This window comes from Varanus komodoensis, unplaced genomic scaffold (assembly GCF_004798865.1).
Source record: "Varanus komodoensis strain SLA01 unplaced genomic scaffold, ASM479886v1 scaffold48, whole genome shotgun sequence".
Classification (NCBI taxonomy): Eukaryota; Metazoa; Chordata; class Lepidosauria; order Squamata; family Varanidae; genus Varanus; species Varanus komodoensis.
Window position 1 is genome coordinate 1698061 of NW_025336059.1, and position 22823 is coordinate 1720883.

The following is a 22823-nucleotide window of genomic DNA, read 5'->3' on the forward strand; positions in this document are numbered from 1 at the left end:
TAGACGCTAGTTAGCCGAAAAGTTCACCGGTGCCTCAAGCAGAGTCCACACGTTGGGTAAACCACTGTCTAACCCCAGCCCCCATCAATGCTGTGTCATAGTGTCTCTGAGCATGGGCAGAGAGCCCATGCCTCACTAATGAGCAGCTGCAGTATAGGTACTGCACTTTAAGGTACAAGAGAGAAGATTTGGGTATAAATTTAACTTCCCTTTTGTCCTTAATGGGTCTCCTCTAAATAAGTGTTACCATCAGTATAATCTGGAGTGATTTGGACTGGACAGTTTATTCTTTCGAAGAAAATTTATTCTTTTCATTGCTTTGGAGTGTGCTTCAAAAAAGCCCCATTTACTTTGTTATTCAGTGGCTGCCAGCTTTTTACATTTGCCATTTTCATGTTTTTAAATTTGGTGGGCAGCTCGTCATGACATGCTCTAATGCTGAACATTTTGTAATATATTACGAACCAGTTTCAAAATGGGAAATGCTGTCTCCAAAAAAGTCTGTTTCAACAGAAGGGCAACATAAACAAAGTAAAAAAAATAGTTTAGCATTTAAAAAAAAAAAAAGCCCACCCCGTATCCTTAAAAAACTCCTTTTGGTTCGTGTGTTTTCCCCCTTCCTCTCTCTCAGTTCTTCACAACAATGCTTTGAGGTGGGCTGGCTTGAGAAAGAAAGAGAATGCAGCTCGCTTCAAGTCACCCAGTGAGAAATTCGATATTTCTTACATTTAAAACTGCTTGGTATTTCCCTTGCAAGTTGTCAGCTTTAAAGGGCAGTGGGGGAAGCAGCTCATTTTGGACAGATGCCTCCTTCCTGGGGGAAAAAAATGAAAGGTTGGTGGGGAACGAAGCCCCGGAGTGGGACCGATCATCATTTTACTGCCTTTCCTCCAGAAGGTGGCGCCTGACCCCAAAGGAAAGCATAGCTGAGGCCTAAACAGAAGGATTTGCCGGGAGTGGAGGGGCCGGTTTGGGATCGTGGGAGGGGGCCGTGCAGCAAGCTCCGCCGCCTCAGGTGGAGACCAGGGCAGAATTCAAAATGTGCTTGAACAAGATAACTAGCCGCGCAGGGGTTGCTGGCGGGGACTGGAATCTGCTCCTCCTGCCTGCTGTCTCCTCTGCTGGTGAGACGCTGGCCATGATCCAGCGAAAGGGCAGGAACCAGCCTGGGCACGCGGGGGGGGGGGGGGGCAGTGCTTGGCTGCCGGCGTGGCTTTCAGCTTTCTCCGCTTTCAGTAAAGGAGTGAATGGCCGCCGCACCCAGCACTCCGTGCGCACCTCTTCAGGTTAATTGGCGTTTGTGGCAACGGGGGGAGGAAGCTGGAAGCGAGGCGCTTGGAGCAAATTGCCGCTCCAACCCCCAGTGCTGCCCTCCTCGCAGCCGGGGGTGGTTTATTAGCTCCGAGTTGCAAAGAGGGCTTCGGCACGGGTCGGCTTCTGCCCCACGCCTGCACTTCCGCGTCCAACACTCTCTTTGTGGCCACCGTTTCTGTGCATGCGCTGCTTTTCCTGAGGTGATTTATAGCTACGAAAGTGCCGCTGGAACGGGCTAACAAAACATCTGAATCCGTGTTTTTCCTTGAAACGTAGAAACGGAGCGAGTCAGAAGGGGTCTCATGGGCCATCTAGTCTGACCCCCGGCTCCAGCCGGCTCCAGCCGGCTCCACTCACGACATGCCCGCCATGTGCGTGTCCAGCCTGTCTTTGAACAGCCGCACCGACGGGGCCTCCGCCACCTCCCGGGGTTGAGTTGCGACTCATTCCAGGTACCCTCTCCAGTGAGCGGTAGCCATAACTCTTCCACATCTTACGGTTTCCCCCTTACTTTGCTTGGACATGTTGGGGATTAAACCCAGAAATGGTCTTTCCCACCATGTTCCTACCCTTCAAAAAATAAATAATAAAACGGATGCGACCCCAGATGTTCTCCAGGCAAGCCCAGGTGTCCTGCCAATGAGCCACCATCCCAAGCAACTCCACTGGGGGTGGGGGGATCCGGTGACCATTGACCCATTTGCGCTTTCTGTAAGGGTGGAGTGCTCTGCTTCCGCCGCAGGGGACAGCTGAAGGGCAAAATAATGTTTTTCACCAGGCGTTTCCTCCTCCGTTCGGCTTCAGTTGCAATCACAGCAAGGGATGCGGGGTTGGTAAAAGTAATCCTTTCATTAGAAGACGCCTTGTCGAGGCTTCCTTTCCTCACGGCACCCCGCTGCCCATTCTTTGCTCTGGCAGCTCTGCTTGCACAGTGGCGAAAGCGAGAGCCTGGGCCGGTTCAATGGCTGTGCTCCTGGGAAGAGCCACAGCACACCAGCCCCGCGATCCCTTTTGTGGCTCCGTCCTGCTGTTCATCTGTAAGCCCCTTGCGGTGAACTCGGTAGCCAGGCTCCCCTTGGCCTGCAGGGGGGTGTTGACCCCCCCCCCGCAGCTGAAGAGTTGTGGCAAGGATGACTGACGCTGGAACTTTCACGAAAGCTCACTGCAGTTCCTGCTGAGGCCATTTATCCAGATGTGGCTCAGGCTGTCAGGGTGGATGGGGAGTGACCACTGAGGGTCGGCTGGCTCCAGGCTCTGGGGGTCCCTGAGAAGATGCCCTCCACAGCCCCAGCCTCCTCACCACCATCGCCAGCGATGACCGTTGCTCCTCCTCTTCATCGTCGTCCCACTTGCTTGCTGGGTGGGTGCGTGGGGGAGGAGGAAGCGCAGGTCTGGTCCTGGAGGCCCTTATTACTGGGCCCCTGGCGGGGTGTGGACCCCTGGCAGGTGCCCAGCCCTGCCTACCATTGACAGGCCAGCCTGGAGTTGGCATCTGCCTCTAGTCCCGCAGCGCCGTCCTTTTTCTCTCGACTCCTGCCTGTTCCTTGACTTTGCCTTCCCTTCAGGACCTGCTGCACCTTTCTGGTACCTGCCCTTTGCTTCTTCCTGACTTGCCACCTCCTCTGTCCTTCTCATCACCCTTGTCCTAGTATTCCAGTCAAGGACATCTGTGGCTTGTGTCCTGGAGATGACAACAGCTTCTCTGCACGCACTGGGCTCAGGAGATGCAACATTTACATAAAATCAGGGCTTTGCAGTCCCTTGGACAAGACGGCTGCGGGGCGTGAAGGGGCGCAGGAGGGAGAGGAGCCAGCTTGGGCTTGCAAGTGGGCCCCCTTGGCCCACCCTTGATGCCAGCGCTTAAAGGGTGCATCTGGGTGAATTTCTGGGTCCATGAGTTCAAGGATACGGGAGTGCACGGATTTCTCGAAACCTGTTCTTGGCGGCGGCGGCAGCTTGCCCCGATCGTGCCCAAAAGGGACCTAGCCAACAGCCCGACCCTTGCCTGTTTCTGCTGGTTGGGCGGGCGGGCGGGTGCCAAACAGGCTGGCACATCCTTCATTCCCGGATTGTCCCCTGCTACAGGAAAGTTTTAAGCCCAGCTGTCATACGGCCAGGCGTGCTGAAATGAACCGCCTTCCTTTACAGTAAATCTATACCTTTTAACAGGTTTATCCCCCAATCAATTAATTCCTGTAGAAGGTTTTCGTCATCCCCTTTGCCGGTTGCCAGGTCTTGTGTGCAAAAGTAGATTTATTTCCATAATGGATCCAGTGATAATTATTTCACTATTTGGTGGGGGAGGGGAGGTTGAGGGGGTGGCATGTGATTTATACGGTGCGGCTGATGCAGTTTCTTGGCCCCTTCAGTTTTTACGATCTCGGCAGACGTCGTCGTCTTGGCAGGCTTGGGGAGCCGGGGGTGGTGGGCTGCTGGGATTTGCTTCTCAGAAGCAGGACGGCGATCACGGAATGACTTTAAATGTATGAGGGTCTTGGGAAAGGGGTGAATTAAAAGGAAATGACTACACTCTGCCGTAGCTCTCCATGGCTGTTTTACCAGAACAGTTATTCTGGGATAGCAACCCTTGAACTGACTTCTCCTTCCGATCTGTTACGCTCTTGGAGGTTGCATTCCAGTGCCACAAAGGCAGAAAGGGGTGGCACACCTGCTTGGGCACCTGGCTACCCCAGGAAGGTGTGGGAGCCCCCCTCCTCTTTCCCCTTCCAGGTAAAGGCAGACAGTGCCTTTCTCAGGCCGAGCTTTATTATTATGTGAATACAAGCCAGTAAGCCTGGTTTTGAAGTACTAATGAGGCAATCGCAGGAATCAATAGCAGAAGGAGCAAGTTAGCCATTAAGGAATTGTGGCCTATTGGTAGGAAGCTGGTTCCAAACAGAAGATCCCTCCTCCCTTCCAAACTCAAATCACCAGTATTCCGCCTTCAAGGCCGATCATCTTGCTCAAGAGCCAATTGCTTGGAGTGTCTGCAATTTACCTGAGGCCTGGACCTCCACAGATTAATGATGCCCGATCCGGCTGCCTCTTCATCAGCAAGTGTAAGCTGCCTTCCCACTGTATCTGAGGCCCATCAACTTGCAGCCTCTTCAGGGTCACTCGTCTTGGCATCCTGGCCTCCCCCTCCTCTTCTTCGAACCCAGAATCGCTTCCCACATCCCTTGAAAGCGGTTTTTGCAGAAGGAATAGGTGGAGGCCCTGCAGAAATCCGGAGGGATCTCCTACCGCTGACAGTCCTCACTCATGGGTGAAACGAACCCCGGTTGGCCTTAGGTCGCCCCCACACAGCATCTTTACAGTTTTTGTCTCCATTTCATTTCAGCTTCTTTATATTATATTGATGAATCGGTGGAACTTGGGCATGGGGTGCAGTTTGAAAGCTCCGATCAGCTCTTCGTGCGCTAGCTTTCAGCAAGGTTACTGCTTCACCTGCGCTTTGTGACCCTGCCTGGAGCCTCTTAGTTTTTCTCTCAAACTGAACTATATGTATTTCCCTTTTTGTACTACCCAGTAGCTGAGGCACCCTGGGTGGTTGGCGAAAAAGTTTTAAAAATGAACAAGCGAACAAACAAAAATTCGCATACAGCAAAATTATAAGTTGCATCAATGCAGAAGCATCGTGGTGATACTGGCTAAAATGCAGCATTAAAAAGAAAGCCTTCCAGGAAAGTATTAAAAAGAGCCTTCCAGGAGGTCTTGCTTCACATGCAGAACGTCACAAGTTCCCGGCCTGCCATCTCCCTGGAGAGCTGCTGCCAGTCAGTGTTGACAATACAGGGCTAGGTGGACTAAGGCTGCGTCTCGATACAGTGCAGCTTGCAGTATGCGGTGAAGGCCGCTGCCTGCCTGCGACCCCAGGTGGACAGATGTTGAATTGAGACCCGACTCATAAATCTCGAAGTGGTTTGTACAGGACGTCTGAATCCCAATTTTTGTCTGTATATTTATGTAACATATTTCTTGGCCGTCTTTCAGGGCGGGATCCCTCCCAGGGCAGAGTACAATAATAAAACATGTAATAAAAAGTAATGTGGTATTAAAAATAATACAAACACAATAAAATGGTAAGACCGCCGTAAAAACAGCAATGGCAGCAAATATATTAGCAGGGGGTCAGAGGAAAACAGTATGTTTTGGGGTCCTTATTCTTTCACTTTCTTGTTCTAAAAATTCAGCAAATGAAAAGAGGAACAGGAAGGGAAGAAGTGGGTCCATGGATTTGAACTTCATAGGAAAATAGCGGAGTTCAAAGAACAATCCATAAACTTCACAGAGAGCAGACCAGATATCCGCATAGTTACCCTTTCCAGATGGCGTGTATGCGCCACCTGTTCAAATGTTGAAAGTGTTATAAGGTTTCAGCCCACTGTATTGTGGGAAGTGAGTGTTTATCCTGCCAGGGTTGTCTTTTAGCTGCCAGAAGGCGCAGAGAATCTGTTGGGTGCCGACCATGTGTTAATCTCCAAGAAGCAGGTAGATACTGGAAAAGAACTTGTACATCAGAAAATAAACCGCAGCATTCCCATTACACGTTCTTTCCATTTCCAGCACCTTCCTAAAAGCTGCAGTGATGGGGCCTGGCAGATCCACAAAGGCAACTGGTTGCAGAGATGTAAAATTAAGAAAGAATAATAATGGGGCGGTGCCACTGCAGAAAAGGCCCTGCCTTGTGTGGGTGCCTGCCTGATTCCTCCAGCAGGTGGGCAAAGGCAGGGGCGTCTCTTGCTGATCTAAATGGCTGGGCAGGCTAATGTGGGTGAAAATGGTCCTCCAACAGAAGAAGAAACACAAGTTCCTCCTGTGCTGCTTTTCTTTTCATTAGCAACCGTTTTTTGTTGATGTGGCTTCGTCACTGCACCAGCGTTCGCTCAGGGCTGCAGCTTTCATGCTGTGGACAATGTGGTTAGGGGGCCTTTGCCCCCTCTGCATGAGACTGAAACCTGAAGGGGTCTGAATTCCCACAGAGCTGACAGCCAAGAAATTCAGGACAGATCAAAGGAAGCCATTCTTATCTAGCACGTTCTCAAAAGGCGGAATACACTTCCATGAGGTGGCCGCTGGTTTGGACGTCTTTAAAAGGTGCCTGGGCAAATTTGTGGAGAAAGCTTCTAGTCCTGGTGGCACTACACTGGGGGATCGGAGGCACTACACTGGGGGATTGTGGGGGTGTGTCCGCATCCTGATTGTGGGTTCCCTGCAGGAGGCTAGTTGGCCACTTGGTGAACCAAATGCGGGTCCAGATAGTCTAGAACCACATGTGGGTCCAGATAGTCTAGAACCGCATGTGGGTCTAGATCCAAACAAATCACTTTAGCTCTGGCGAAGGACACCTCTGAAGGCAGAGCCGAGTCTGGATTCTTGCACGTGTGTAATCACCATTTCTCCCTCTCCCTCCAAGGTTGGTGCCCACAACCCGTTTCTACCCTCTGCGCCTGCACTGCGTCCAGGCGCTCACCCTGCTGTCTGACAGCACCGGGACCTTCATTCCTGTCTTGCCCTTCATTTTGGAGGTGAGTTTCTTGCCTGTTTGTGTGTACTCCCTCTTATGCGGTACAAGAGGACAGGTCTCTGCCCCAGGGAGCTCGCAGTCTAAAATCCAGTGGCAGGGAGCACGATCAAAAAAGGGCAAGGAAATAGAGGCAGGGAATCAGTGTGGGAAGAATGCAGATCTGTCGCAGTTCCGCCTGTTCGGGCCTGGTCGCCTTGCTGGCTCTGAGCCTCAACTCCGCCCAGCCTGTGGCTGTGCGGCGGGTTCGGGGGCCGTGCTGTGCGGGTGCGGGTCGCAGATCGGGGTCTGTGCCCCACGTGTAGCAGATCGGGAGCTGTGAGCGACGGAGCCGCAGCAGAGGGATTCAAGAGCCACGTGTGGCTCCAGAGCCGCAGGTCGCTGACCCCTGCCCTAAATTATGTCCCCATAAGGTATCACTAACTCCCCATGTCGGCACCTTGGCAATTAGATACTGGATTTGGGCCACTGTCCGTCTCTAGCTTGAAGTGGGGAGGCGCCTGGACGTGGGCCTGGCCTGGCCTGTCCTTCCGCCCCGCAGGGAGCTGCAGGCTGCATCGCCGGTCAGCCTTCACGGACCTTGCAGTGGTCGAAACCCTCGGTCCAGGAGGGCGGATCAGGCCCCCCGGCGCTCCTTGGGAGGCCCTGCCCAGTCTCCGTGCCCCTCCTGGCAGCGAGGTCATCCCACTACAACGTGCCGCCGTCTTTGGCTTTTGGGTTTTCCTGCAGCGTTCTGGTCCCGACTCCCCAGCCCTGCTCAAAGCTCATTTTCTGCCCCCAGCCTGGCAACCGGAAGGCCCCCTTGGGGCATTCCCATGACCTGGATTCGCCTCCCGGGCTTCAAGTCCCATGTCTGTGCCCCGCTTCAACCTTTTGTGCTCTGCGGAGGTACCCGGCCCACCAGCACCAGATGCGTTGTCCTGGCCGCATCCTGCTCGGGGCATTTATATCCTGTCTTTTTTCCTCTTCGGGGAACTCGAGGTGGCTTGCGTAACCCCGTCGGACGTGGAATCGGGGGCGGGGGGAGCTTGCATAGCCCATGTGAGGAGCAGCCGGGGTGCTGCTTGCGCTGCGCCGCAGCCCAGAGGAGGGTGTCAGGGGGCTCCCCTTGCCCTCCCCTGCTTCGCTCTTCCCCGGAGCTCCAGGCCCCGGGTCCGCCTGGCTGCAGAGCGAGGAGGAGCTGGCAGATGGTGTGACCCGGGGAGGGAAGAGGGGTGGGAGGCGCTGCTTGGGAATCGGCCAAGCCACCTTGGCCCGCTGCTAATCGGAGGGAAGTGAGAAGGGCTCCCGCGGTTTTTTTTAATACTGCTGCAAACGTCCGCTCGCAAACCACATCCTCCCGGCCCTGTGGCAGCCGGCGAGCCCTTCCATCTCTCCCGGAGCCCTTGCGGCTTCTCAGCTGCAGTCCCCCCGCCCCGCCCCGCACGCACGCACACGGATGCATCTCCTGCTTCCTTCCTCCGCTCGCGCTCTGGTGGGGCTCTGCAGTTCGCATTTAGCAACAAAGCACCTTTCACCCGCCTGCCCCCACTCCCCCCCCACTTCGCTTGCTGTGTGCCTTCCCTTTTCTAAACCTCCGGGAGATTAAAAAACAGCGGCGGCCCGTATCAGCCCAGCCGTTCCGGCGGTTTCGGCAAGCCTTTCCTCTCGGCTTCCGCCGCCGACCACATCCGATGCTGCCGGGGCGCACGCTCACCCACCTTGGGGCAGGGGGAGCAGCAGTGGGGGGGGGGGCAGCCTGCGTGGCTGACAGAGTGCTTCGTTCGTGTTCGTGTTCATGTTGCGTGTCCCTTTTTAAAAAAAGATGGTACGGGGTGCGAGCAGCTCGAAATACGCATGCATCTTAAGCATTTCTGCTTCGGTGGATGCATCTCTCCTTTCTCACAAGAGCACTCCATTTTTGTATTAAAACAGTGTGGATGGACTTTTTAAAATCCTCCACCCTCCCTCCAAGAAGCTCAGGGTGGCACTCAGGACTTGCTCTGTCCACCCACTCAGGCTCTTCTCACAACAAGCTTGTGAGGGAGGCAGCGGCGTGAATCGTTTGGCTTGTTTAGTTTAACAGTTATGCGGAGGATATCAGGGCTCTTGAGCAGCTTGGTGTGTTTGTACAAAGAAGCAAGCACAGCGAGGTTAGCAGTACCATTTAAAAAAACAAGGGGTGTGTGTGTGTGTGTGTGTGTGTTTAAGCAGCAATGAAACTACCACATTTCAACACTTTAAAGAAGAACCCCAAGCAAAATACATAAACATAAATAGCAATAAAGTATTCATGCAGGCAAAAGGCATGGGATCATAACATTTACGTACTTCGGCAATGAATCTTGTGCATCCCTACTTCAAAGTAAGCCCGGCAGCTAAGAAAGAGCTAGCTTGGAGTGACAAAGTTTGCCCTCCAATCAGCTGTGCCTCTTGCAGGGTTGGGTAGCCAGTGGTCATTGTGTGTGTGTGTGTGTTGCGGGGGGGGGGTGAATTTTGATGTGGGGGTGCTTGTCATGACCATCCCAGGAGAGCCCAAAAATTCAGGCAGTTGCGTGGATCTGTATCAGTGCAGCACTGGAGTCCTCGGAGTTTAAATCAGGAGCAGATCTTTGCTAAAGCATGTGGGTCTTAATTGTCCACTCAAGACCAACTCACCCCAGACTGTTCTGGTTGAGAGGAACGTTGATTGCACCTAAGCCTCATCGCCATCTCTGGGTTGTGAGATTTCCACCGTGTGCTGCCGACTCCATATTCACCTCCATAAGGACTAGAAACATGACCTTAGCTGTGTGATCAAAATGCATGTCATTAAAAATGTATTGTTAGGATGCTCACATTCTCAGGATTTATGTTTTGCCATTCCTGAGCATGATCCTGGAATGCATCCAATACGCGCGCGATCCCATCTTATTTCTGCGGCGTGATATTTAGACACTTCCAGTTCTTAAAGCCCCCATCCGCCAATTGAGAGAGCTGCAGATTAGAGGGCATATCAAGTATGGGTCACCCCCCTCCTTTCTCCCTAACAACTGGGACACAATCCTAGACACACACAGAAGAAAAGTCCTACTTCCACTTTATCCCCCCGTCCGTCCTATCGGCTGGGCAGCGCTAAGAAGTGTAGGACCTTTCCAAAAGTGTCCAGAAGTGCATGGGATTGCACCCGTAAATAATAGGAACAGCACACCATTCCCTTGTACCCACAGCCCGTCTTGTGGAGGGCACAGACACTCAGCCGGGCATCGGGCCCCGGGCACTTCTCCTCTCCTTCCTGCGGCAGGCGCACCCTGAGCGACTGAAAGAACCGGCCCTCCCCTTCCTCTCCTCCGCTCTTCCCCCTTCCCCCAATTCCCCTTTCCTCTGCCCTTGTCACCGTCGCGGTGACAGCTTGAGCGTCTGGTGCGGCCCCTCCAGGTGCTGGAATTCCCCAGGCCTCTGCCACTGGAAGGAAGAGCACGATCCGTGATGCGCCTTGACAGCAGCTTCTGCTTCCCCGGCGCAGAGAGCATCTGCCCCCAGCGGCCTCTCCCCCTCCTCCGATCCAGAGGGGCGAGACGCATGTCAAGGTGGGGTGGGCGCCAGGCCCCGACTCTGGGCCGGGTCGGGAGAAGGTGGCGGCACCGTGGCTAATGGGGTGAGCGGGATGCAGGGGGCAGGATGGAGCCCTGTGCTTGGGGCCTCCTTCCGTTTGGTTTTTTGGCTCCCGCTCCACTGGCGGTACCCCATCATCTCAGTTACCTTCTCCGCATTTCGATTATTATAACTTACTCGTGGGTGGGGGACTGACAAGGTTTCGTTCCAGCAGCGGGAACCTTATGCAGTCCCGGCGCTTGGAAGGCTGGAAGTGTGGGTAGATAATGTGGAAATCGCCTTCCCCGCCCCCGCCCCCCTCCGTGGGGGACAAGTCTGGCATGCCAATTTAAGAACCGTCTCCTTTTCCCCCAGGGTGTTGTGGGAAGGAAAGAGGGTTATTCCTGATAGGTTCGGGGAGACACTTAGAAAGACACACGCGGCTGACACTTTAAATAGCTGAAGCTTCGTTGTTGATGGATGTGAGGGACTTGCATTGTTAAGACTCCCAGGGGAGACTTTGGGACGCAGAATGGGGGTAAGGAGGGAGGAACAGTGGAGCAATCAAATGGCATTCTATCAGCATCATGCAGCAGGTGGAGGTGAGGAGCCAGAGATCCGTAAAATTTAGTTTTGTGAGCTCAGGTGGATGGTTTCAGGCACACGTTTGCTGAAAGACATTCCTTTCCTGGAATTAGGGGTTTGGATCACATGCGCTCATTAATATATAATCAGACCATCATAAAACAGGCATTAACAAACGATGCAAGCGATCAATGCAAGGATAACACATTATGATTTTTAATTTATTTTCATTGCAACATTTGGACAAAAGAAGAGAAGAAATGTCGCCAAATGTCAATATATCATTTTCACTGAGTACGTACGAAATGTTTAAATACAGTTGCCTAAGAAACTTCAACAAAACCTGACCAAATGGTCCAAATAATATTTTTTCAGGTCTTTCTTAAAAACTTATTTTTTAGTATTAAAAAATCAACAGAAGGAAAAATAGGAAAAAAGAAAAGGGGAACGTGGCTGTATAGATTAAAATATATCAACTTCAGTGCAGACGTATGAAAATAAGGATTTCACAGTTCTGGCGATAGAACGTCAGCACAAATAGCTCCTGTTTACAGGGGCATCTGTATGGTCCCAGCCCCAGGATTGAAAGAGTTGTGAGTGCTTTGGCCCATTGCATTATAGGAAGAGAACAATTATCTTTGCAGCTTGGAAACCCCTATCACAACGATCTCCTATGTCAGTGATGGCGAACTTTTTAGAGACCGAGTGCCCAAACTGCAACCCAAAACCCACTTATTTATCTTAAAGTGCCAACAGTGCAATCAAACCTGAATACTGAGGTTTTAGTTGAGAGAAAACAACTCACAGCCAGTCCAAGCAAATATATATATAAGAAGTATATATTCCTGTCCTCCACCATCCTCCAGAGTCCACTCAAGCTCACACCAACTGCTTCAGTGACTCCATCCAGCCACCTCGTTCTCTGCCGTCCCCTTCTTCTTTTGCCATCTATTGTTCCCAGCATTAGGCTGGGAACAGGGCTAATATGAAGCAAAACTTCGCTTTTGACTCAGCATTTCCTGTTTGTCTGTCCTATGGCGGAACTGCTGCTATTTTAACTTCTTATCTAATATATCGTAATATTTGCGTGGCTTTGAAGCTCCTGCGGCAACTTCTTTGATTTTTAAAGTAGAATATGTGCTTTTCAAGATTTCGGCGAATGTTATGGTTTCAGTTAGCTGGGAGAGGGCTTCCTTGAAAAGCAGGGAGCTCCTGGCCCTGTGTGTTCCCGCTTTCCTATTTTATATTGTAAGCTCCTTTGGAACAGAGACCTCATTCTTTCTGACTCTGCTTTTGCTGCTGGCACCCTGTAATGGGATGTAACACCACCTCCAGCCCAAGGTATTAATTCAGTCTTGGAGAAATTCTTGGTGGATGCCTATTCCAGTGATTTGCGGGGACCAAGGACCAAAACAGCTAGTCCTATTTCAGCTGAAAGCTCCTGGTCCCACGCCTTGGAGAGGCACCGCAGCCTTAAAGGATGTGGGGGAAATGGCACAAAAGTTGGGGAAGCGCCAGCTGAGAAGTGGCTGGGAGGAAGCGGGCTGGGAGGGCCAAATTATGCCCCCCCCAAACTCCTTTTCTGCGCCACTGCTGTATAAAACACTCTCTGCAGAGTTGGAGCTATAGTGACAGGAAATGCGTCTTGGTCCGTTGCAGATTTTCCAGCAGGTAAATTTCAACAAGAAACCTGGACGGATGAGTGCCAAGCCCCTGAACTTCGCGGTCATCTTGAAGCTTTCCAGTGCCAACCTGCAGGAAAAAGCTTTCCGGGTAAGATCAGGGGTGAGGAATGCGTATTATTGGAGGACCGGGTGATGGACATCTCCCGAGACCATTGGAGTGTAGGGTGCCGATACTTCCGTTCCTTCTTCCCTGTAGGGCCCTCCCCTTTTTGGTACTTAGGCGCGCCTGGTGTTCCCTGAGCCCCCTCAGGGTGCACAAGCAAGGCCTCTCACAGCCTGAACTTTGGAAGTGAATGAAGTAATCTAGAACTATATTAAAAGTGATGCCAGAGTGAGATTTTTTTTAAAAAAGGCTCAGAAGAACAAAACGTTCTTTAGGGCTAAACGACGTAGGAGTCGGGGCCCTGGAAGAATGTTACCCAGTTCCTGTGCCACAACCAAAGAGGTCCCTTTCCCTACTTGAACACCCTTTCAACACACTACATAGACACCCAGGAAGCTGCCTGTTCCTGAGTCACACTTTGGGTGTGTTTAAGCTGTTTATTTTAGGGGTTTTATTATATGCAGTGGCATAGAAAGGCTCCACAATAAGTAATAGGCCAGAGCTCTTCCTCGGAGCTTCAGGTTCACCTTCTCTTCATCTCAGCGGCTCAGGAAGCTGAGTTCAGTGCATCTAACTCAAGTACCGTCTGCTAACGGGCAGCAGCATTCCTGGGCTTTCTCCTGGCCTTATCTGGATTTGGTGGGATTTGAACCCGGGGTTTGGGGCATTCGGAGCATGTGCTGTGTTGCTGCCCTGCCGCCTCTTTCTAAACAGGGCTTTGTTTGCCCACCAAGCGGGGCTCAGAACTGTTAGCACTTAGCTGCCAACAATTCTAAGGGTGTCCAGAGGGAAGATTTCCCAGCCCTGCCAGGCAGGGCTGAGGAGAAGGAAGGGGAGGATGAATTGCTTCGGGGACCTTCTGTGTGCAGAACCTGAGCTTTGCATTAAGCATTAACCCTTTTTCTCAAGGACTAATTATTTGTTTGCCTCTTTATATGTGTGCCAGGATGGTCTTATCGATCAGCTCTATGACCTGATTTTGGAGTACCTCCATGGCCATGCCTACATGATTGGTTTTCCAGAATTGGCTCTTCCCGCTGTCCTTCAGGTAAAGACCTTTGTCTGGGTGCTTGATGGACTTTTTAACGTCTTGGGGAAAAAGGTACTTCATGGTCTATGGCCTTGCCTTTGTATTTTAATTTTTTTGGTTGTTGTTTTGCAAGTGCTTGCTTAAGGCTTTCCAGAGTGTGCAGTCTTGCCTTATCAATCTCCTTGTAAGTTCTGTTGTCAAAGCGAACTAGGTAATATACTAAGAAATTGACACGCTGAGGGACCTATAGGCAAACCTCCACACACTTGCCAAGGACCAGGAAAAAGTGCTATGGGGAAAAAAGTGGGCGGGGAAGCAGAAGAAACAGGTGCTCCAGGAAGAAGGGGGCAATCTCCCTATTAGCGTGGTAGTTCTGTTACTTCTGGAGTGTCCTTTTTACTCTCCTGCTTCCGTTCAAGTATTTCCCCAAGTCTCCAGCAGATTCAGAAAGGGGACATACCTGCTTTTTATTCCCTCTTTTCAAAGCAGTTAGTGGTATATTTTTCCCCTCTACTGTTAGAAATATTTGTGCAAATTTCAAGGCAGGGAAGTAATTGGAGGAGCAGTTGACACAGATGTAAAGGCTGGGCGGTAAAAGGAGGGTTTTGTACAACGTAAACATTTGCACTCGCAGCTTGCTGAGACTAAATAAAAATGGAGCTGGCAAGCAAGTGGCTCTCCCTCTCTCTGGTACGGTCTGGGCATCGCTTTTGAGGGGGGCTGCAGGTGGCCTGAGCAAGATGGCAGAGAGCGAGGTTTGCCATGCCTGCGGAGCGGATCTTAGCCAATCCCTCAACCCAGAATAAAGCTGGGCTCCCCGGTTTGGATGGCACAACAACCTGTTATGGGTATGATAACCCCTGGAACGAGTTGTGGGTTGCCAGGCCCTGTTCCCATAAATCGAGGGGCCCTGTGGATACTGCTCCAGGTTCAGGCCACGCACTGACCCCGGGGGGCCAGCCGCCCAGAAGGGGTGTCATGTGAGGCAGACTCAGTCAGCTGCACGTTTTCAAATCGCCCCGCAGCCTTTGGCTCTGCTGCACCCCCTGGGCGGCGGGTGGCGAGGCCGCTGCGAAGAGCCTTCCCGCTCGGTGGAAGACGCGCCCCTGGGCTGCGGCGTCCCTTCCCGTCTTCACCCTGCCCTCTCAGCGTGCCTCCCGCTCGCTCCTCGGAGCCAGTTGGCTCCTGGCTCGGTCTGGTTTCTTCGGCGGCTCGCCTGTGAACGGGCCCCAGTGTGAACATTTACAGACATCCTCTCTGCTCCTTGCTTGGAAAGCAGGAAGCAAATGGACAGATTTTTTTTTAAAGCCACATGGAATACGTTTGACGCTCTTCCTCCCTGGCCGTAACCCCAAACTCAGAGCAGCCGTCTGCCTGGGGTTTTTTTTCCCCCTGTTTAATGATCTGCCAAGCCGGCTGGCTCTTAAAAGCCTCCGGCGTGAACGGCACCCTGTTCGCCATGCCTTTTGTCGGGGAGGAAAAAAGACAGACTAACAGAGAGAAACGAGAGCGGGGGGAGAGGAGGGGCAGAGCCAGGCAGGCAGGCCGGCCTGAGACGCTCGGTCAAGGCTGCCTGTTTGGAATTGGAAGTGGCAATTCCCTTGCTGCCGCCTCTCTAGCTGAATTCATGTGACATGGCAGATCATTGTGGGTTGGTTGATTAATCAATCAATTGGCGGCATTGCTTGAGCAGCCACCGTTTTGGATATACAACCTCGAGTCAGAGGCTGCATGTATTGTCCATATTGGACTAACTGAAGGCGAAAGAGCCCACACTTAACCCTGGATTAGCAGTCGGGTTAGGGGTGGGTTGTTTAACCCTCGACCAAGTCATGATGGTGGTTTTCCACAACACAGTGCAATGTCCAGTCAACCCAGTTGGAGGCAGCGTATTATCCAGAATGGTGGCCACACGTGGCAAGGTGAATTGTGGATCGATCGATTGCATTTCTATATTGCCCAATAACCAAAGCTGTCTGAGCAGCTCACATCCATTTCACTCAAAATAAACTACTGTGTTAGGTGAATTGGTCTACCCTCCCCCTTCCTTGGTCTGGTTTGTTTGGATAAGCTAATAAAATTGAATAAAACCAACATCTTGTCCCCTGCCTAGAGGCAGGGTCATTTCCTTCTCAAGAAGGTAGCAGTCACCGGTTCTCCTAGTTTTCCCTCAGCCTGTCTTCCCAATCTGCGACTGCACCATCAGATCTCTGCAACAGGGGGAATTTTTTTGGCTTTGCTCACCTTGCCACAGAAATAACCGGATGGCTGAAGTGATGGAGAACTGGGAGGACATATTTTACATGAATTCTGTAAATGCGGCAGCCAGTGCAAAAGAGTTACCCCGAGTGGTTTTGCCCACTTGTCTTGGTCAGTTCCTTCTGGACTCAGGTTAGGACTCCTCGTGGGATCTCTCGTCCCCAGAAACTGACATTACAAGCCTCCGAGCTTAAGGATGATTAAATATTAAGTAGAACCATAGAAGGAGTCATCTCAATCAAACAGATCTTTTGTGTTTATTCCTGTGGGACTGTTTGCAAAGATTCCACGGATGCTTTCATTTCTTCAACAGTTACCAAAAAAGTGCAGATAAAAGGCTAATATTTAGAAGGCCATTCCGAGCCAACCTTTTCTGCCCAGAAAGACTGTAGCAGTCATGCCGGAATTAGAGCCACAGATCTTGAGTGTTGGCCTCTCACTGTCACATTCCCTGCTCTTTTCTCGGCTGTGCCTAAAATCCATGAAATAAAAATGGTAAGGAATAGAGTCAGAATTGAAAACAAATGAAACAAAGCAAAAAAATTGGGACCTGTTCATGGAATTTTTGTCTTGTCTCGTTTCTTTCCTGCTCCCGCCGCTGCCACCACCGTCTCCAGCTTAAGTCTTTCCTAAAGGAGTGCAAGGTTGCCAACTATTGCAAAACAATCCGCCAGCTCTTGGAGAAGCTGCAGGAAAACTCGGCCTACATCACTGCCAAGCGCCAGAAGGCCACCTTCGGTGTCGCCAGTCGGGATGCTGTGGTAAGTCCCTTTACCCCCTTCCTTTCCGTGTCGTTATCCCTGGGGAGTTGGAGGAGTTCAGATGGGTGCAGAGAAAAATAGGAGGACTGGATGAAATGCCACCTTTGGCTTTTGGCTAAATTAGTAAAAGTTACTGTGCGAATCCCTTACGCTCTCTGGGGCTTTCAGAGGCTGTACAGCACAACTCTGTAAGGCACAGGGGTCTCTTATTCCCATTGTACAGGCGGAGGGCCGAGGCTCGACCTCGTGCAGTGGGAAGCTGCCTCAGCCAGCCACAATCGAATAATCCAGAGCAAGGGGGGAGCTTATTGGTTCTTCCCACAAAGCCATTTCCCTCTTTCTGTAACTTGTGCATAGCATTCAGCTCGCACTGGTGCGTGTTATTTGTTGTCGTTGTTGCCGACTCTGGTTATCACCATTTGCAAGCTACCGTTTTGCAAAAAACCCCTAACCATGGTTGCACGGGAGCAGCTGCCTCACTTTTAGAAGGCCTCTGTTGAAGGGCCCAGTGAGATGGCAGGAAAGGTTTCGACGCGAGACCTGAGAAAGCTCCAGCCCGTTGGACCAAGAATATTTGGCTAGATCATCTGGCAGAAAGGGACTCAGGGCTGGGCAACCGGCTCTCCCAGGGGCTGTGCTGGTGTGGGAGGGCCAGAAGCTGCTCAGCCCAGCTGTAGGTCTCCCGAGGTTGCCTGAAGGAGTCCTCCTCCCAGAGACCCCTGTTTGAACACAAGGAACATCTTCAGTGGTCTTTCTCCAGGAGCCGCCTCCCAAGGAAGGGGCCACCAGGAGAAAGGCCTGTTTGGCCGTGCCCCTCCCAGTCCCAGGATGAGCTTCCCAGCCTGCAGTGTGCTCTTTCCAGTGTCAAGCAGGGACCTAGGCATTTTCCTCTCTCGGTGCCCAGTCTAAACTCAGTACAGTATTTTAAACCTTTGCATCGCTGCCAGGTTGCTTTGGTTAGCACTGTTACTATTTTCATAAATTCTGGTTTGAAAGCCTTACATGATTCTTGCTCAGCTTGTATTTTGTGGTTTTAATTCTGAACCACCCAGAGAGCTTTGGCTATTGGGCAGTATAGAAATATAATAACCATATCAGATAACCCTTGTGGTGTTCCTGAGCTTCTAATAACAGTTGCAATTTAAGGGTAAAGCATTGTCAGGTCTGCACCTGGCCAGGGGAGAATTCTTTGCCCAAAACTGCAGAAGTGAGTTACGGGCACGTGTGAAGGGAGCCGTGTGGCTCATGGGTCAGGTTAGACACCTAATACATGAACAAGATGCAAACCCAGTCATGGGTGTCCAGAAATAATATATCTGGGAAGACCCTCAAAAGGTTCTGTGACCAAATCTGTGCTTGGAGTTCTTTGAACTGAGATGTGCTCTTCTTGTCTCAGTTGCTCTACCTGTAAAATGGGTGCAGGAACACCGACCTCGCCTGGTTGCAAGGTGATTGTGAGCCTTGTGAAGAGGATCTCGTGGTGGCTGATGCTGGTTTTATCTCCCTTGACAGGAGCAGTGGGAGAAGAATGTCAGAGAAGAAGGCACGCCACTGATGAAGTATTATGTGCACTGGAAGAAACTGAAAGAGAAAGAGATCCAGCTGGAAATCAGCGGCAAGGAGCGGGTACGGGACCAAGGTGTCGGGACGCAAGGGCTCGGCATCTGGGCTGCATCCCTGACCTCAGCGAGGCTTGCTGGGGTGGAAGCGCTTCGAGATGGTCTTGTGGACATTTCAGGCCGCAGCGATCAGTATTATTAAAAAAATAGCCTGAATATGCTGTGGCAGGCAGGCTGCATCTAAGAAGAACCCCCCCCCCCCCCCAGTGGGACCAACAAGGAAATGCCTCTTCTGGAAGGGGCTTCTGCTGGGAGCAATGCATGCATCACACCGAAAATCAAGGAAGCGCATGCTTTCCCTTGACTCCTCTTTCCCTTGTCTCCTTCTCCCACTTTTCCCCACCGTTCCATGTTTCCTTCCCTCCTTCCTTCCTTGAATGGATTTGGACACTGCAGAGATTTAAACCGCAAGGGTCAGAATGAGAAGATGGAATGTTTTTTCTTCTTGGTCTCCTGGCGGGCTTCATTAGGCCGGATTCCTCAAAGTGCCGAATCCTCACTTCTGTCGCTGAATTTTCCCCATCCCAATCCTGCTTCTACCAGCCTGTAGACCAGTTGGCACCCCAGTATAGGTTGAGCCAAGTGGAATGAAATGCAAAAAGTAGCGTAGGTGACAAATGCATGCCCGGCTTAAGAAGCGTAAAGTTGTTCACTTTTGCTGCGTAGTGGAACAGGAAGCCGTCGCTGTGATTGAGGCCTGAATGAACGGGTTCAAACTTCTTGACCTAACTCTCCCATTGAAATTCCTTGGCCTCGGTCAGGTCTGAACTTGCGTGTCCTGGGGAATGAAATGGAATCACAATTATTTCTGAATACTCCCCTTTTGGTATCAGAGTTGTGTCCGTGGATTCTTCAGTTTGCCCTTTTTAACTGTTGCACTACTACACTGAGTTGGATATTTGGACTTTCACCACATTCCCAGCATGTTTTCCCCTGGCAGTCCTTTCCAGTTCAGACTGCATCCGTCTCTATGTGGCGTTCAGGTGGTTTTTCCTCGTGCACGTCAGTTTGCGCTCACCTGCACTCGGTGTCCCTTACCTGATATTTGCTACCTCTCCGCTCACCTTGCTCGTCTGGTTTGCCTGTTCCTTTCCCTCTCTCTCAACTCCTAGGCTTCATGCCTTCTGAAAAGCCATATTAAAAAAAATTGTGATGTCAAAGCTGCCATGGGAGAAGAGGAAGGTGAATTGGCTTTCAGTGGAGTTTTGTTTACTTTTTTTTTCCTTCTGTTTTCCATCGGCAGCTAGAAGAGCTGAATCTCCCTGAAATCAAACGGAAGAAGCCCGGTGAACAGAAAGAAGATGACAAGAGGGAGTTTAAGGACCTTTTTGAGCTGGACAGTGGCTCTGATGAGGAGACCAGTGCCGACTTGTTCGTCAAAGGTATGGCATAGGGATCGTGAGACTTCATTTTGTCTGCATTACGCAGATTTTCTGGTGCCTTTCGATCTGTCATCTCCTCTTGGACAAAATCTGCTTTTACAGACATGCGTTTGCAGCCATTTGTGCAATGCTGACCTTGCAACAGTTCTTGTTTTCAGAAACAAGCAGATGTCCCCAAAATACCCACATCTCCCCAAAATGCACATTTCTGTCCTTTAGTCCATGTGGGAAATGTGCCTTTTTGGCTGGTGCTTTATCTTTTCCTGGGATGGCATTTGCGTAACATTGCCGAAGGGTTTAAAAAATCTGCAGGATCCGTCAAACATGGGGAAAGCCTGCCAGATCAGCATGTTAGATGCATGGAAATCTGAACTCTTGTGGGTTTCACTGATACCCCAACTATGGGACCTGGTTGGGCTCTGTAGGAAACCGTGCGGTTTGCCTGTTGACCACTAGAGGTCTGCAGTCAGTTGCCAAATGTGTTAGACACGCTTCCGATCCTGGGAAGAGACACAACTTCGGGGTTCAACACTTGCCAGTCAGAACACACACTAAGTTTCCCTCTTCTCTACACAACAAAGTAATTCTTCCTGTGGGTGGTGGGGAAGCACGGCTTCAAATTTTGGGCACTTTGGCCGCTCTGTGAAGGGGTGAGGGGTGAAGGGAAGTGGGGAGAGCGAAAGCGCGCGAGGGATGCAGAGTTTGCGTGATGTGCTAAAGAGCTGTGGCTTGTGAGAGATCCTCAGTCTGTTCAACATTTAACTTTTGCTAAAGGTCCTGCCCATGCAAAGACAGGCATTGCCACTGGGGCACATCTGTGAAAGCAGTTCAGTGACGTTTATCCGTTCGTTGTTGCGTATTTATAGGTTTGCAAAAAGAACTTGGTTTGACTTTAAGACCTTTATTATTTTGCTTTTTCTCCTGGGTACTCATTGCTGCTAAATAATTCCTTCAGCACCCCTACAGTTTAAAGCAAAGCCTGCTCAATGTTAAAAGATGAAAATGGCAGCAGCTGATAAAGCTACCGCAGCAGAATATTTTAATCAGCATGGTATTTAGCGAGGCTGGAGGATTCTGGTGGTTCTGCTCCAGCCTGTCCGGAGAACACGAGGATGGTGAGGTCTGGTTAAATGCAAGTTGATAGTGAAACAAGAGCAAGAGCGGGAGAGGTAAGAGAGCTTCCTGGGGCAGGAAAATAGGCTCATTCTGGGAGCCAGAGCTGAAAAGGCCCTGCTGACTATGGTACTTTGGAAAAGCACCCAGTGCCAGGCACAGTCTTGCAAAGAAGCGTTCTGCCATCTCCGTTTTCTGAGTATCAGTCCTTAGTTAGCCAAAGGCGGCAGCATCTTCCAGAGCAGCAGAGGCATCATCGGCAGGTTTAGGGAAACTTCAAAGTTAGCTGAGTTTTTTAAAAAAAGACTTTGCAGAGGTTGGGGTGGAGGCACAGGACGCACACCTGAATGCTTGAGAAATATGAGACCGAAACAGGAAACTGGGTTGAGGGAACAGAAAGGAAGGTCAAGCAGGGTCAGTGTGAGAGGCAGTGTAGTCTAGTGCTTAGAGTGTTGCACTGGGGCTCAAGAGATCTGGGTTCAAGTCCTCCTCAGCTGTGAGGCTCTCTGTGTGACTGGGCCAGTTAGAGACTCGGCCTCACCTACCTCACAGGGTTGTTGCGTGGATGAACCGGAGAAGAGCAGCACCGTGCTGTGTATGTGCAGGAAACGCTGAGATATAAACGCAGCCGATTGCACATAATGACGCAGGGCTGGCAGAGCCATTGGTGTGATCGAGCCTGGCTGTTCCGGCTTCGTTTCGCGCTCCCTGCACGGCCCGCGAAGCTCTCGTGTCATGCACACCTGCCTTTTGAATGCATGCGCTTTTTGCTTTGCTGGGGCAGATCCTGAGGGCCCTTCTCAGAGTAGCAGCAGGAGGAAACGGGGAATATTGGGCCGGTCCCGTCTGGCTCTGGGTGCTTGGCGCTCTCCGTAGGCCACTCTTCCCCCCAGTCGAGCGGAGCACGGAATCCTTCGCTGTGCCATAGAGGCAGATTTCTGTGCGCGCGCATGTGCTGGAGGCGGTGGGTTGTGGCGGAAACGGTGTTCGGGCACCCCTGGAGAGGCGGTCGGGACACGCTTTGCTGGCCGCCGCTTCTTAAGGAAGCTGCCAACAGCAGCGCCGTTCTCCCTGTGAGGAGGGAGGCCGGGGAATTCCTGTCGGCGTGCGGCAGGCTGGTAGTGCGGAATAAAGTGACACGCTTTGGAGCGGGCATGGCTCCTCCGGTGGGGCAGTGGGAGCTGTCACAGTTGGAAATGTCTGTTCTCCCGCCGGCCCTGCCAGGCAAGCCTCGGGTCGGCAGTGTCTGTGTGGCAGAGGGGAAAACAACCCAGCGTTGGCGCACTGTGTCCGTGCGGGGAACGGGGTGGCAGGAGCTTTGCGAAAAGCCTCCTGCCGTTGTTAGCCCCATCAGAACCCTGCCGGCTTTAACTCTGAATATTCTAGAGGACTAGAAACTTGACTCTTTCAGAAGGTGAAGAATGAAATGCCTAGCAGTGGTCATGACTGTAAGCAGAGTAGGTTTCACAGGATGCGTGGAGGTCTGTGTTTTTAGTGTATTAAGCACATTTTATCTCCCTAATGACCCTGGTCTGTGCGTGCATTTGTGTTTTTTGTTTTACTCTTTCCATATAGCATGTGGTTTGGCTCACTGCATCAAGTCACCTACTGTCTGACTGCAGGAGCGCTAAGTATTCTCCAGCCATGAGCAATTGCTTCCGATTTTTTGGTGGCTGAAGGACAATCTCAGCTGAACCCATGACATAAGTACTGGCTCAGATAGTTCAATAGCTAAACTGTATGAGTTGCATGTGGGTTATAACTGAACCATGGGTCGGTTGAAATGTGGGTTATTGTGTTGTCTGAACCCAGCTGCAATGGCAAGCTGCGGTTCGTTGGCCATGAACAACCCAGGAGGAGAGCCTATGGTTTGGTGCTGGGTTGTGAACTGTGGGT

The 22823-nt window shown here is 51.4% G+C and overlaps 1 protein-coding gene across 4 annotated transcripts in view; it reads left to right on the forward strand.

Annotated features, from left to right (window-relative positions):
* Nucleotides 1–22823, forward strand: part of NOC2L (NOC2 like nucleolar associated transcriptional repressor) — a 57852-nt gene that overhangs the window by 19152 nt on the left and 15877 nt on the right. For all 4 annotated transcript variants that reach the window (XM_044445291.1, XM_044445289.1, XM_044445290.1 and 1 more), the window contains exons 12-17: nucleotides 6731–6842; nucleotides 12635–12748; nucleotides 13710–13811; nucleotides 16670–16813; nucleotides 18326–18439; nucleotides 19676–19814. In XM_044445291.1, the coding sequence (XP_044301226.1) occupies nucleotides 6731–6842; nucleotides 12635–12748; nucleotides 13710–13811; nucleotides 16670–16813; nucleotides 18326–18439; nucleotides 19676–19814 (725 nt within the window). The remainder of the gene's footprint in view (nucleotides 1–6730; nucleotides 6843–12634; nucleotides 12749–13709; nucleotides 13812–16669; nucleotides 16814–18325; nucleotides 18440–19675; nucleotides 19815–22823) is intronic.